At 38.0% G+C, this 14,852-nt stretch overlaps 1 protein-coding gene across 4 annotated transcripts in view; it reads right to left on the reverse strand.

The window, feature by feature from the left end:
• The window catches only part of DNM1L (dynamin 1 like), a gene marked incomplete at its 5' end in the record, with an annotated part of 38,445 nt that overhangs the window by 4,049 nt on the left and 19,544 nt on the right, over positions 1–14,852 (reverse strand). For 2 of the 4 annotated variants that reach the window (XM_084279268.1, XM_084279267.1), the window contains 14 exons: positions 309–418; positions 1,076–1,243; positions 3,493–3,570; positions 4,780–4,836; positions 6,360–6,452; positions 7,421–7,510; positions 7,659–7,814; positions 9,200–9,320; positions 9,526–9,732; positions 10,007–10,138; positions 10,739–10,859; positions 12,801–12,963; positions 13,752–13,838; positions 14,387–14,458. In XM_084279268.1, the coding sequence (XP_084135394.1) occupies positions 309–418; positions 1,076–1,243; positions 3,493–3,570; positions 4,780–4,836; positions 6,360–6,452; positions 7,421–7,510; positions 7,659–7,814; positions 9,200–9,320; positions 9,526–9,732; positions 10,007–10,138; positions 10,739–10,859; positions 12,801–12,963; positions 13,752–13,838; positions 14,387–14,458 (1,655 nt within the window). The remainder of the gene's footprint in view (positions 1–308; positions 419–1,075; positions 1,244–3,492; positions 3,571–4,779; positions 4,837–6,359; positions 6,453–7,420; positions 7,511–7,658; positions 7,815–9,199; positions 9,321–9,525; positions 9,733–10,006; positions 10,139–10,738; positions 10,860–12,800; positions 12,964–13,751; positions 13,839–14,386; positions 14,459–14,852) is intronic. The other 2 variants (XM_084279270.1, XM_084279269.1) reach the window with 1 other exon arrangement.

Genomic DNA, 14,852 nt, shown 5'->3' on the forward strand with positions numbered 1-14,852 from the left:
AACCAAGGGAACTGCTGTATCCACTGGAAAAGCAGACACCTCCTAATTAATTAAATCTTAATATAATACAGAACTCAAGCCATTAGAGAAAACAAATGTTTCTTCAGGCTGTGAAGGGTCAAGTTTTACTGCTGCTGCATCTTATAAAAAGAAACAAAAAAAACCAAACTCCAAATCAAAACAAACCCCGTATTTTCCCCTCTATTTACAGAGACAAAACCATGATAAACTAACAAGGTTCAATACATGACTCTCAATATACCACAGCATTTGCATGACTTAAACATTCCTAGGAAGCTTTGGTTTACCTGTCCTGAATGTTCTTCCTGACAATGAGGAAGTAAGATTTAATCAGTCGCTCAATCACTTCACAATCTCGTTGCTCACGGGCAGAAAGTTTGCGTGCAACAGGTACAGGCTAGGTAAAAAAAAATGAAATTAAAAACTCAAGTTTACCAATTCTGCTCATTTGCATAAGTAAGTAACACTCTTATTTGAGGAGTTTTTAAAGTCAAGCATTGCTTTTAGTCTGATAGTTTGACAGATGTAACCTGCCTTGCAATAAACCTCTAACTCTTCAGAAATCAGACACATAACAAAAATTCAGATATGTGAAACAAAGGCCAGAGGGCAGCACTACTGAATTTTTTGAAGAGCTCACTAAAGGAATTAAGATGCTGAAAGATTTAAAGGATCTCTATTTTTAAATTAAATGTTTTTTGTCTTCAATGTGTCTTTTCCCCTTATATAAAAAAAAATGTCAACTTGAGCAATTTGAGGAATTTGAGGCACAAGCTATTTGTTTCTGTACAAGGACTGATCTATAGAGAGTCCACTTGCACAGAAGTTTGTGGAAGGCAGGCAGTTATCCCAAATCATAGGCTGAAACTGCAGTGAGGGTTAAGACTAATGACTGGGCAAGCAGGAAAAATGACTAGAGATCCCTGTCCCTATAGTGGTAATAATTTACAGAGATGTCATATATTAGTAGCAAAGTTACCAGATCTGGAATTCAGGTGTTTTCTTTCCTGAGCCTGAAACTATGAAGAGGAGGGAGGTGCCTTTCGTGACTCACCACATCTAATAGGTTTACAGCGTGTCCTTTCTGAGGACTAGCAGGTAGGGCTGCAGCTGGCTTGGATTTCTCCTCTGCTGATGCCTCTTCTGCTTTTGAGGTTTTCAGCATTCCTCTCCAATTGCCTGTGCCAGGCTCCTGAGACACATCTCCCGCTCCAGAAGCGGCCTGCACAAACAGCACAAAGGAATATTGGAGAGTTAGACCTTGGGCACTGCAAAGCAGTGTCTGATCAAACCTACTGGTACTGAGCTACAGGCAAGACTTGCTGAAACTGAGATTTTCTTATGTGTATTCCCTTCATGCTAGTCTTCACACTGCCTACCTTTGCTGCCCCTTTGCTGCTTACAGCCAACACAAAGTACCAGCAAAATGAAAGCTGTCCAAAATTGTATTCTTCCTAATAATTGTATGAAAATGCTTCCCAGTACTTTAAGGGTCTACTAATCACTTCTGAAATGCAGAATGGTCTTCCTATATCCCTTGGCTTTTACCATACATCCTTGGAGCAATACAACCTATACTATGATTAGTACCATTCTCAAAGTGTGTTTTGAAGGTCACCACAGCTCTTGGAAGACTCCAATTTAAATCCTTTGGTATTTTATTTAAATATGAAGTGATGTTTTTTACAATAACAACTTAAAAATATGCACATTAATGTTTCTGGGTACCACAGTTATGAAGGTATTTGTGCTGCCAGGTCTCAATTTACAGAAGGCTTTCTTTTTGTACTAAACCAAAACAAAAATCTCCCTCCTCTGGAAATGAAGATCAGAGTTTCTGGGAAGTTCCAGACAAAAGAATGACTTACTGATCTCCTTAGAAAAGGACACAGCTCTTAAACATTAGAAATCACTGGACAAAAGAAATATTAGTATATTGCATCCACCACATGTTAAGTTAGTATTTTTTTAAAAAAAGACAGTTTATTTTTATGTGAAACAGTGGCAATTTTTATTTTGCAACTCTCCATAAGCCTAGCAGCCATTCTATTTACTCCTGTTTGAAAAACATTCAAGGCTCTGAACTACAACTATTTACGTCTTGTTTCAGATATAGCTGGAAATAACCCAGATTTATCTGTTGTGGTTACAATTAAACCACCACAGTCTGATCTTGAGCCCTAAAAAAAAAAAAAAAAAAAAAGTCAAACAAAAAGCCCAAAAAAGAATGAGAAACAAAGCATGGGAAACAGAACAGTTGCATACTAGGGGGAAACCCAGCTAAACTGTGCACAGCAGATATTTTAACTGTAATTACGCAACTGTTCAGAGGCACTGTAAAAAACACACTGCAAGAATTCAGATCAACCTCTGTTAACGAGGGACCCACTGATGAGGAAAGCTCCATCACATTATTTCTGATTGCAAGACAGCTATTCAAAATGGCAAAAATCCCTGTGCCCCTTTCATTCAGTATTACTGTGGAGCTTGCTCCATCTCTTAAAGTAGTTTCAGAAACAAAGCCACATTTTTTCCCACCAAAAAATGCTGAGTTTATACCACCTAATAGAGGACCAGTTCTGTGGGAAATGCAAACCAAGTCTGGCAGCTTCCTGCAACTTCTTAAGTCACAACAGTATCCTCACAATAGCTCTTGAATTCTTTTTAATGTTTGCAGTGTAGCAGGACCTCCAAAACCCTGATGAAAATAATATGATTAGATACCAGCTTGATTTTGACTTTACTTTTCAGGACAGAGACAGCAGCTTTGCATTAGAAGCTGGATGTGCATATACAATGAAGTGGGAAGCTCAAGTCCTTCTGGCACTCCTGGTATATAAACTTGTGGCTACCCATCTTTTCTGACTCCATGTTGAAAGCAATTAGGAAAAAAGTATTTGCAGTAATGAGCTGTTATTTTAACATGAGACAGCACACCTGAAGTGTAAAACAAAACCCAACCACCACTGCAGTACACATTTCACAAATATAAGTAAGCCGGGGATCGGACGATTATGTGAAACAATGAAAAGGAGGTTCAGTCTGAACAAAGCCTACAAAGATTCCCTGCAGGAAGCAGGAAAACTCACATTTTTTAGCTTATCTTCTGTCCTCCTTCTTTAACTGTCAACACATTAAAAACATGCAGTTTAACAACCATGCTGAAGACTTTTGATTACAATACTGTTGCACCAAACTACTGACTGCAGTTTGAGGCACATGACTCCGTGTACTTACACCACAATATATCGCACCCAAGAGTTCAAACGGGAAACGGTGACTTTGTCACCTAATGACACACCTTTACCTGCCACTCCACACAGTAATATCAGCAATGCCACGCAGCCTGTACTCCGCAGGGCACACTGCTGTCAGTGACAGAGCACCAAATGCAAACTGGGTTCTGTGCTATCGGCGGCGCACCACAACGGAAACGTGCATGCAGTGCTTAGAGGAAAAATCAAGACAGACCTTGCCATCAGCCTCAGCAGAAGCAGCAGTAACAGTCTCCTGGGGAGCAGGTGTCAATGCACCTGGAGCTTTAGTAGACTAAAAGAGGTAAAAAAATGCAGGGAGGGGGGAAAAAAAAAAAAATTTCAACTGAAGACCACCAAATCTACCTGGCAAGTTTCACACATTTTTACCTACTGGGCATCTTAAAAAAAAAAAAAACAAAACAAAAACCAAAACCAAAAACCTAGAAAATGAGATTTTGAATTTGCAAGCAACACAGTAATATAAGCAGAAAAGAAAGAAAGAAAGAAAGAAACAAAAAAAAAGCATCTCCAAAAGTTATGAGACTTTTGGCTTATTTGGCCTTCAAATTAATTTCAGCTCCTATACTGATGATAGAAATATAACCAATAAAAATAAGGGTCAAACAGCACAAAGAAATCTCTAAAAAGCTGCCTTAAACACCCACTTTATCCATCAACTGGTTTCTAATGTTAGAGGTGGTAACATCAGATCCATTCTGGGACTTTGTTTCGCTTTTGTAAGCTACCAAATGTAATGAACTGATGTCTATCAGCTGCAGTAAATCCTGTAGCAACCCATGAGAAGCTTAAACTATATTCTCTCTGTTTGGATTCTAAATACTTCATGTACTATTAAATGCCTAGCTGCTTAAAACTCCAGCTGACCGTCAGACTGTTCATTTTGACAGCAAGGCAGTGTTTTCCATAACACCTGGTTCTTCTATCCACAGACTTGTTGCTGAACTAATCCCCAAACCTGGTAAAACTAAGGAAGCTCCAGACTGAAAATGTCACCTGCACCACCTTCTCCCACAGAAAACAAGACTGCAATAAATTGCAGTTTTAAGAGTGACTTGGAACAAACAAAACCCCCAACCAACCACCAAGTCACTATGTTGGTTCACTGAGTATTTTAAATCCCATGTTTATCTTTTGAAATCAGTGTACCAGCCATAAATTTACTCATGCAAGTTCTGATTCCATCTTTAACATCTGAAGGCATTATAAGCCTTAACTCAGATGACATTCAAGTAATAAGTTAAAAATTGATGTAGATTTATAGGCAAGTCTTCAGAACTCAAAGATTTAAAACTTGCCAAGAAGTGCATTTCTGGAAGAAAACATTTTGCTTTTATCTTTTGAAACTGAAAGGAAAAAGCCAATACCTGGATGCTCCCAAGGCTGTTAGTAGGGCAGCACATCAAAGTCTCTACTACTTAGGTTGTATCAATGGAGAATGCATTAAACTTTAAGTGAATAATAAAAATCAGCATCTCCTTACCTTGTCTCGTGGCACAGCAGAAGGCAATTCCCGGGCTAACCTGTTACGCCTTTGTTCCTTTAAAAACAATCCAGCAAGACCTCAATTATGTATTACTCTGTATCAACACATATGCAAGATTCGTATTTTACAGCTGACTTACTTTTTAGATTCAAACACTAGTAATTCCATCTCATCCAGTGTCATCTAGTCAGGCTATGATTCTATGAAAATCTCCATTATTTTGATAACACTGCTCTGAACATTTGGTCAAAAGTAAATTCTCGATAGAAAAACATATGCAAAACATTTTGCAATACACTCCATAATCAAAACTAGAACCTTTAAAAAAAAAAACCAAGATCAAAGCTACATAGTTTGGCTTAACATAGAAACCCTACAGCCCTCATTAAGCTTTACATCTTCAAAGTAATCCAAAAGAATTTAATTCTGTGGCCAGCAGGGTTAACTCTGATTAGCCCAAAAGGAAGGAGGGGGACACAGAATTCACTTTATAGCAAACCAAAATTTGAAACAATCGAGAAACAAAGATCTGATTTTTCTTGAAATTAAGAATTGATTGTCCACTGAACAAGTATAAGATGTTTTACGTGCTTTGTTTCTTCAAAGATTACAATGTCCTGTTCAGAAAAACATTGGGAAAGATCTAGTTTAAGTAATACACAATAATACAAGAATCTCTGTGTTCAACTTCAGAAAGCCCTAACTTTTGTACTCGCAGCAGTCTGAACATACATTATTTCTGAACCAGATTTGAGAGCAGTCTACCAAGGCAAATTCAATTGCATATCTAGTCAATACAAAATTTATGTATATAATAAAGTAACAGGTTAGAACTAAAGAGCAGAAACAATAACATAAGCATTTAAAAAAGTAACATTACTATGAAAGAATGTGTTGGATAAGCTGAAGAAGACAAGATTAGTGGGCTGTTAGCCAGATGGATGAAGTACTGCAACAACATCAGATTGCAAGAAAGAACTGAGCAGGTAAGTTATAGAACAACTGCTTCCGTAGGTCAATGAAAGCAACAGGTATTATCAAAGCTGAGCGTGAAAAACAAGAAGAGACTACTGAAATCATGAAAGGCTTTTATGGTGGAAAAAATTGTTTTGGTGAGGTTGAAGCATGGTAACAGAGAGATTCAAGAACAATGCTGACAGGAAGCAAAAATTAGAACCCGAATAGAGGAAACAATACATGTACTATTATTCCATGAATTAAAGGGATATTATAGCTATGGATATATTCTGTCAGAGACAAAATGCAGTTAACATTAAAGAGTATTTCACAACTAGCTTTTTAAAGTTTCTTTTCCAAAAATGTCATTTAATAGCTAATGCTCAATTAGGTGCCCAGATAAATACAGGCAGAATCGTTTTCAGTGAAATACCAACCACCATCCCTGAACATAACATGCAATATAAATGTAACAAATCAACAGACAACAAGGTTTATATACAACATACGTGTAATATACAAAATACAGAACCATGCTTCAATGAAAGAAACTGAAGCATTTGTTCTTTATTTAGGCTCTTGCCTAAAGGAGTCAGATTTAAGAGCATGTATTTTCTTACCTCTATGTTGTTATTCATTAAGCCACAGGCATCGGCAAAGTCTGGGTGTTTGGTGTTGATATAAGCCAACTCAATGGCCACTAGATTATGAACCTGCAAGGCAATGCCATTGGCAGTTCAGATATTCACTGAGTACAGATCTCGCCAGTGAAAAGCAACCACAGACAATGCTGCAAAGCACAGCCTGACTGTCCACAGGACAGGACCATCCTTACTGCCCCAAAGACATTAAAGTTCTGATCCAGAAGGCAAAGGGGAATTCATTAACTCACTGCAATACATGCCCACCCTCAGGCATTTTTGGATGTTACATCATTTTAATTTATCTTCATCAAGCTAAACCCTCTCCAGCAATAAACAAACAGAACTCAGCAGTTTAATGACAGTGTAAACTACACAGTGATGTGGGGAGCTACAGAGTCATCTCAGCCACAAGCTGCCACATACTACATCTGAACCAGTGAGAGATGGCTCTCTCTGGGAGACAGTGAGCATGCAGAAGAATCTGCTTTTCACATCAAACGCACGCACAGTCAATAACTGAAATGTTTTGATTCCTCCCCAATAAGCAGCCCAAAGCAGACTTTTATAATTACTTAGGGCTAGAAGTTGTATTTTCAGTTCTCACTAGCTGAAGGGCATCACAAGCAAAATGAATGCCTTGTGTGGCTTTTCTCCCAAAAACACACCAAATGAGGACTATCACTTTCATCAAGGCATCCCAAACTCTACTGTAAATGCAAAGACTCTGTTACAAGGCAGGGAAAATTAGGAAAGGTTAAATCCAAGTTTAAGTAAAATTATTCTGGGGAAACTGAAACATAGGGGACAATAAGGTGAAGAGAGTGTGGGTGTGTCCCACTTTGGGTTTTTATGTTCCTCGCTTCTAACATATGTTTCAAATCATATAGATATTAAATACCTAGCTGCTTAACAAAAGTAAGTTAAGATTCCCTTAGTAATTTGGGTTCCTGATATTACAGAGCAAAGAGAAGCATTAAGAAAGGCTCCAGGAAACACATGCTTTTTTCACCACAAAATAACAGGAGATGGAAAATTACCATTTCATTTGTGACAGGAAGTCGTCTACGCAGGAGACAGGTTACTACTTCAACTATGGCATCGTGCAATTTAGGAAACCTCAGTAATTCCTAAAATTAAGAAAGAAAAATTTCTGATGAGACTTCAAGATTTATTTTTTTTGGTGTGTGTGTGTGTGTGTGTGTGTGTGTGTGTGTGTGTGTTATGGGGGGTAAAGACCAATAATTACAAACATAATTCCAAAAAATGTATTTTTACCTGTGTACTGTAATTACTACAATGCTGGATAATCCTCTGCATTTCTTCATGAACCAGCTCCACACAGCGTAAGCTAGGTTCTTCTAAACGTTTGATTTGCCTTTTTACCAGCAATTCAAATGAAACTTCAGGAACAAACAAGGCAGGACGGGGACCCTAGTTTAAAAGGAGGGAGAAAGCTGCTAAACTGTAGTAAACCAATATGTAGTTCTAAGACGTTGTATCTGACAAAGCTCAGAATAAATCAGGTCACAGTGCTTGCACTCAAAAGAACACTCAGAACAGGTCTTAAGAGTAAAATGTGTTACAAGGATATTTAAATATAAAAGCTATAAAATAGCAAGTGATTGCCTTTAAGACAAATTCTGTGTGAAACAATGATTAACCTGCACCCTCCTAGAATCCTGAAGTTTTTACCTATCAATGTTACCCTAGACTTACAACTAAGAACGATTCTTTTTACAGTGTTATAAAGGCAAAGATGTTCTCTTCCTAACTTCAGAGAGAAGAGTTACCATTAGTTATTTGAAAGCCTGGGGCATACAATTCTTACTGCAAGGTAGATGGGTTTTCTGTTAAGCATAACTATAATACAGTGCTACTGATTGAAAGCGTTTGAGGTAGCTTCAGTTATGACCATACAGACAAATGCTCACCTGTATACAAAACATCTTTAACCTAAATTTCTTTTTGTTGAAATATTAAATGAGCATTGGAAACACAAGGATGTGATGTGTCATGTAAAAAAAACCCAAAACAAAAAACCAAACAAAACACAACATTTCTGCTATTATTAAACGTTGTCTCACACTTTACATTTACAGAAGGACAAAACCAGGCCACAGATCACTGCTGCAGTGTACCTAGCAGGCTCCAAATCTGAGTAATTGTTGACCATGCAGAAACCTGACTGCTCACACCCAACAGAACAGAGTACAAAGGTAGGACTCAGAGCGTGACTTTGGCTGTCAAACACGTGGGAAGTGAACATTCTATACAGTGCAATATGTAAACGTGAACTCACCCTGTTAATTCTCACCAACACCAATTCATATATTTGCTAGAAACCAAAGCTATCATGTAAACACTGGACCACTGAAGAGCTGGGCCCCTTATATAGAATTAAAGTATCTGAATGTGCCCAAGCCTATCTACCTCGGACTGAGCCTTTGTAACTAAGAGAAGTGCTTAACGCTAAATAAGCGCAGAGGCAGTCTTCCATCACTATATTTCTGCAATATCTAATAGCTTCAGCATAGGGTTGCCAAATCTGGGCCTGAGCCTTATTTCAGCCTGTAAGTAACAGTAACGAGATGCAAGCATTAACCTTAAAATTCATTTCATATAGGGTATCAACTGCAAAGTTGGATATTGTCATCTTTCCACTGGAAGTACCAAAAAGCAGGATTCAGCCTCTTCATATTGACCTCTTTCGGCTGAGATCATTAACTCACAGGACTGAAGGAGCCCAAATTTGGTAAAACTCTATCTCTGAATCCAATATATAGCAACACCATTTAGAAATACAGAAGAACACTCACAGTAGCATTTCTAATGGCAGTCAGAATATCAATTGTGTTAAGGCCACCCAGCGGGTCAACAGATTCTAAAGTTCTTCCAAAGGTCTCATGAAAAATGTAACAGATTCTGGCTCCACCACATCTGAAAGAATAAAGTAACAACCGAAGTAGCAAACAAGAAAAAAGCTCTTATTGCAAACACTTTTTTACAGTTAGTTGGGTTCAAACATTTTTGGTTATGTTATGCTCTAGTGTACTAGTACCATTGTCATTGAAAGCCATAAAGAGCCACTGAGTTCATCTAATCACTCAATGTTCCAGAAAAACCTATGACATTTGGTACTTACAGCTCCGAAGTCTCGATGTATTTTGCTGTCCCTTCAATAGTGTTACAATATTCTGTGGCAAATTTGGTAATAAGCTGCAATAAAGTGGCACTTTTGTCCTCAACAGGCTCTCCATAGCTGTTTAGCAGAGACTGGTACTGAGCAGCTAAAACATTGATTCTGGTTTTCAGTTCTGGCAAGCAATCCCTGATATGATGCATCAGTAGTCTAAAAATACAAAACAGCCCCTTGTGAAAATTTTCATCTCCATCAAAACAGAGAGACATAAAACAATCAGCAAAGGAAAACATTTCCCATGAAATTTACAGTAAATTCAAAAACTGATTTGAAACAAGATGTTTCCATAATATATATTCTGTACAGCACCAAAAAAGAAAGGAAAGGTAAAAATAAATGTGTACACGCATTTCTGCACACCAATTTGTATCTCAAAGTATCTTTGAAAACTCACATTTACTTTATTGCACGTGATATGTAATACCTGTTCAGCGTCCTAGCAAGATACTTGGTTCCGTTTCGATTGGCTAAGGAAGGGTACTTCTTTTGAAGAAAACCATATTCATCCCGAATGGAATCAACTACACTCTTCTTATTGTTAATATCCAACTGACTCCTGAAGTTAAAAAGGCGAGTTACACAGTAGTTAATAGATGCAAAGTAAAAATAACTTCTGCTTTTCTGTACAGGACATGTAAGAGCTGGGTTTTACTTTGCACACATCACTCATCTTCCTTAGACAATAAAGAGGTTCCATGTAGCGTAGTCAACAGATCAGTATGGGTAGCAGCTGTACTGACTGAGCAATGCCTCTATCAAAACTGTTTGAGATTTGAGCTAGCTAATGCAAAATCAAAGAGAACCTTACTATAGCCACATGCAATTAGCACTAGATTAACAGTGATATATACAAGATTTGTACTGGGTCAGTGCTAATGTGAATAGCTGACCACCCCTCAAGCTTAAAATCAACAGCAGACCGACTAAGTGACAGTACAGTTCTAGAAGAAATGTCCCTTCTCCCTAAATTAGCAGTTGGTTGGGTGGAAGAACAGACAGGCTTTTGAGATGTAAGCAACAAGCTTCTTGGTTGCTTATTGAAAAGTTTATTTCAACATCAAAGTCACCATATTCATAAATCATATGAATGGTTAAAAAAGTTGAAAGCATTGCTTCATATTACACATTTTTAAGAACAGCCTTTGTGTGCCCAGACCTGTTCACTACACCAATGATGCCAAGTTTCACTGGTATCACTCTTCCCATAAGCACATCCATAGCATCAGTGCCTGCATCCATGAGATCTAGCTTTGTGATAACAGCAAGGGTTCTTCGACCTACCAAAAGAGAAAGACAACACAACCCTGTGAGTGTTTTATCAGGGTAGCTAAACTCATTGTTAAAGTTCTTTAGACAGCTTCACAAAGTTTAATACCATTAGCCAGCAAGGGCTACTGCAAGAACATGTGGTGTTAGTCTATCTGGAGCTCCTTAAAGTATTTGGCAGGTACTGTTCCCCACACTGACCTGATTAAAGAGAAAGTTCTAGGCACCACGTAGTTTGAAATTATAGTCACTACTGACCACAACAAACATTTTTGCATTCTACATGAGGTTAGAGGTGTTACTAAGCAGTTGTGGAAACGCTTATGGCAAGACAGGGAACTCAAAAGTCTGAGTGGACTGAACGTATTTCTATCACGTATGTAGGACCAGATGTAAAGGCAATCTGCTTGGAACTATATCTGAAATACCACTACCCGCCGGAGAAGCTGCTAGAGGAGGCAACAGGCCCACTTCCAGCACAGCACATCAAGCACATAGCTGAAAGCCCTGAGAGACTGCAGGGCTTGAAATCCATCCACTGAAGAAGCTTTAGGGGTTTTAATTATTTAATTTTGCTAACGAAACAGATCGTTATTGAATACGTGACAATGTTTTTCACATTAAATCCAAACGTCATATTGGTTGCTGTTGAGGAAAAAATCAAACTAATTTCATTAAATAGGTAAAATACTGCACACATCTAACCAGATATGCTAACATGCATTGGACTTTTCTGGGACTTTAATGTTTCCCATGCTCTTGGGTCTGGAAAAAAAATGTGGCAAAAACTTTCTCTTTAAAATCTAAAATCTTTTTCAAGTCTAAAAATAAACCAGTACCTCAATGAAATCAGTAGGTTCTTGGATCCTAAACTATCAATTGAAGGCAAGTCAGAGAGTCTACTTCAGTATTTCAAGTTCTCATTACACACCATTCTTTCTACAGAACCTGCAACATGAGCTGCCACTCCAGACCTTTAAGGTTCAGAATTTTGGGAAGCAATCCAAAAGTCACAGCTGATCATTTTTACAAGGGCAAATTAAAAGGAAAAGGTCTGCTGCCTTGAACCATGACAATTTCTCTGAGAAGACTGCCAGAAGATGTTCTTCCTCAAGGTTACATGGCTGTTGAACCCCTAAAAGCGTAGGCAGACAGACTAAAGCAGATTCAGTTTGAAAATAATCCAGAAATGTTACACTTCAATGGGAAGAAAAATATGAAGGTAAAGTACACCCTCTAAATCTTAGCCTAATTTCAGTATACTTATTTTCCAGGTACACTCGTCCATATTCTTTCTAATCACGCAGCACCACTTATCATTTATTAGTCAATGGGACTGACAACACTCTCCATACACAAGCAGCAAGCAACCAGTAGCTTCAGATATGTCTCAAAGTCAATACATAAATACAAAATGATAATTCTCTTTTTAGCTTAAATCAAATCAGTCAGTTCCATCACACAAATTCAAGACAACAAAATGGATACTGCCAGTATACATCAATTTTAGTCTTACTAAAAAGTCACTAAAATCATGGCTAGGCAATGCATTAGTAGCTTCAGGACATTTTCTCTACTAAAAGAAACAACATTAGACAATAAAACATGAAGTCATCTAAATAGACCACTGTAAATTATATAAAAAAAAAAATCTCAACACCCCCCCCCCAAACATTCTGTAATGCCATTTTGCTGCTCTGGGAATAGCAAATATTTATCTGGTCTGTTTGTAAGCCAGAAAGCTATTAGATATTAATTCATCACAGCATTCTCCAGTTGCGGAGACTGCAGCAGGAAGTCTTTAGGCAAATATAACTGCATTTCCTGGGAAGTGCAGTGACATTTGGTTTTGTCACTACATTTTGCCCAAACGACTTAAATTTTATTTAGGGATTTAATTCAGAAAAAGACAAGAAGTTGAATTACAGGACCCAGTTTTTCTTGCTGCTTACCATCTGGATCCACCTCCCGTGCAATTTTAAGTGCTTCTGAAGTGGCCATATCTGTGTTAGCAGCTGTGACTGCCAGAATAATTGAATTTGGGTTGCTGATGAATTGAAGGATTAGCTCTCTTATTTGAAGTTCAATGTCCTTTGGCTGATCACCAACAGGCACCTAGAGAAAAAAAGCAATGTTCAAAACCGTATATTTATGCCTGTGTCAGATCACTCATTGAAAGTTCATGCCGGGTAAGATAGTTTTCCAGCTCTTTCTTCCCACCTTCACAAACAAACAGGTAAGAAAAGGAAGATCTTGAGAGGTACAGAAGTCAAAACCACTCTTCTAGAAATTAGAATCAATTCAAATTATTTGATACTGTTGTGAGGATGACATGGTATCCTAGAACCCCCTGTATAACTGGCAGAGTGGGGTGTGTATAGGCAGGGAAAGAAGTTATCTTGCCATCTTGGTGCCACAGAAAATTATTCAGTAGAAAATCAGAAGAAACGGGACCCAAACATTTATTCTACTGGATCCTCACTTTATAAAGCTTCTTACACAAAGTACACATAGCAACTTCTGGAGAAGCAGTGGGAAAAACATTTTCAAACTTGCCACCTACCCATCCACCCACAGGTACAGCTTCAAAACATCAAGGGTTAGGCTACCTCTTTTCTTAAACAAAAACCCTAAAACTCACACACAGCCCACACAATGCTTCCAGTCCCTCAGCTGTATACAGAAAGAGGAAAAGCAAATCTTTCTCTTGCAACAGCAGAGCACCAGAAACCCACATCTTAAACTAGGAAAATGGTGATATCTCAAATTCATAACCAACTATTCATCCTGAGAAAAGGCGTTTATCTAATAATGCAGAATAATGTCAAAAAAGGCACACACACTCCGTGTTTTAAAAACACACTCTCCACACCAAGTCAGAACAGAAGCATTCTGTATCTTACCTTTGTCATTCCTGGTAAATCCACAAGAGTCAGATTTACAACATTAGATGAAAAAATCTTAAGATGAATAGGTTCAGGACTGATTCCCTAGAAATTAATAAAGAAAAATCAAATTCTGTATTGGATTATTTAAATTCACCCTTTAGAAAGCCAAAAGCTGTAGCTTCTCACTACAAAAACTTCTTTTCCCATCATATACCTTACACCTACTTGGTGAGGAAAAAAGACAGCCATATCTGTCAACCAATTCCTTTGTCTTTGGAAGCAGCCCTGTTCTCCTGCTCAGTATAATGCATAAAAGCTTTCATATCTCAGTGGTTAATTAAATATGCAAGAAGAGAATACACAATTTTATAATTACACATAAAGCCATATATGCTGAAAGCCAGTTTAACTCACAGTTTAACTTTTTTCCCCACTATTTTTAGAGAAGCGTTGAAGTAAAACAGCAATTCTCTGTTTCATTTTCTCTTAGCTGAACTCATTTATCTCACATGCAGTGAAAAATCTCAAGATAGCAAAGTATCATTACAATACTTCAATGCTTTTCACTTCCAGTGGCCAAAGCTGCTTGAGCAAGGTTTAAGCAGCAAGAAAAATTATAGTAAAGCAAAGATAGACAGTGCAACACTTACCTTATTATTTCCCGAAATCCTCTCGGTTTCATTTTCTATTTCCTGTCGAATTTCATCAAAATCTGTATAGATCTGAAGTACAGAAGAAAAAAAAAGGAAAAAGATCATCAAAGACTGCAGACCTAATTGCAAAATAATACTCTCTTCTCCAAGAGACAGTGATATACTCTGTATCTGAGTATACAGAAGGTGAGAAGAAATAATTACTATTAGCCTGTAACCTTACCACAGGATCACAGAATGTTGGGAGTTGGAAGGGACCTTGAAAGACCATCTAGTCCAACCCCCCTGTCAGAGCAGGATCACCCAGACTAAATCGCACAGGAACACATCCAGGTGGGTTTTGAGTGTCTCCAGAGGAGGAGACTCCACAGCCTCTCTGGACAGCCTGTCCCAGGGCTCCGTTACCCTCACAGTGAAAATGTTCCTCCTCCTATTCACATGGAACTTCCTGTGCTCCAGCTTT

Source organism: Gallinula chloropus, assembly GCF_964237585.1.
Source record: "Gallinula chloropus genome assembly, chromosome: 1".
NCBI classification, from domain to species: domain Eukaryota; kingdom Metazoa; phylum Chordata; class Aves; order Gruiformes; family Rallidae; genus Gallinula; species Gallinula chloropus.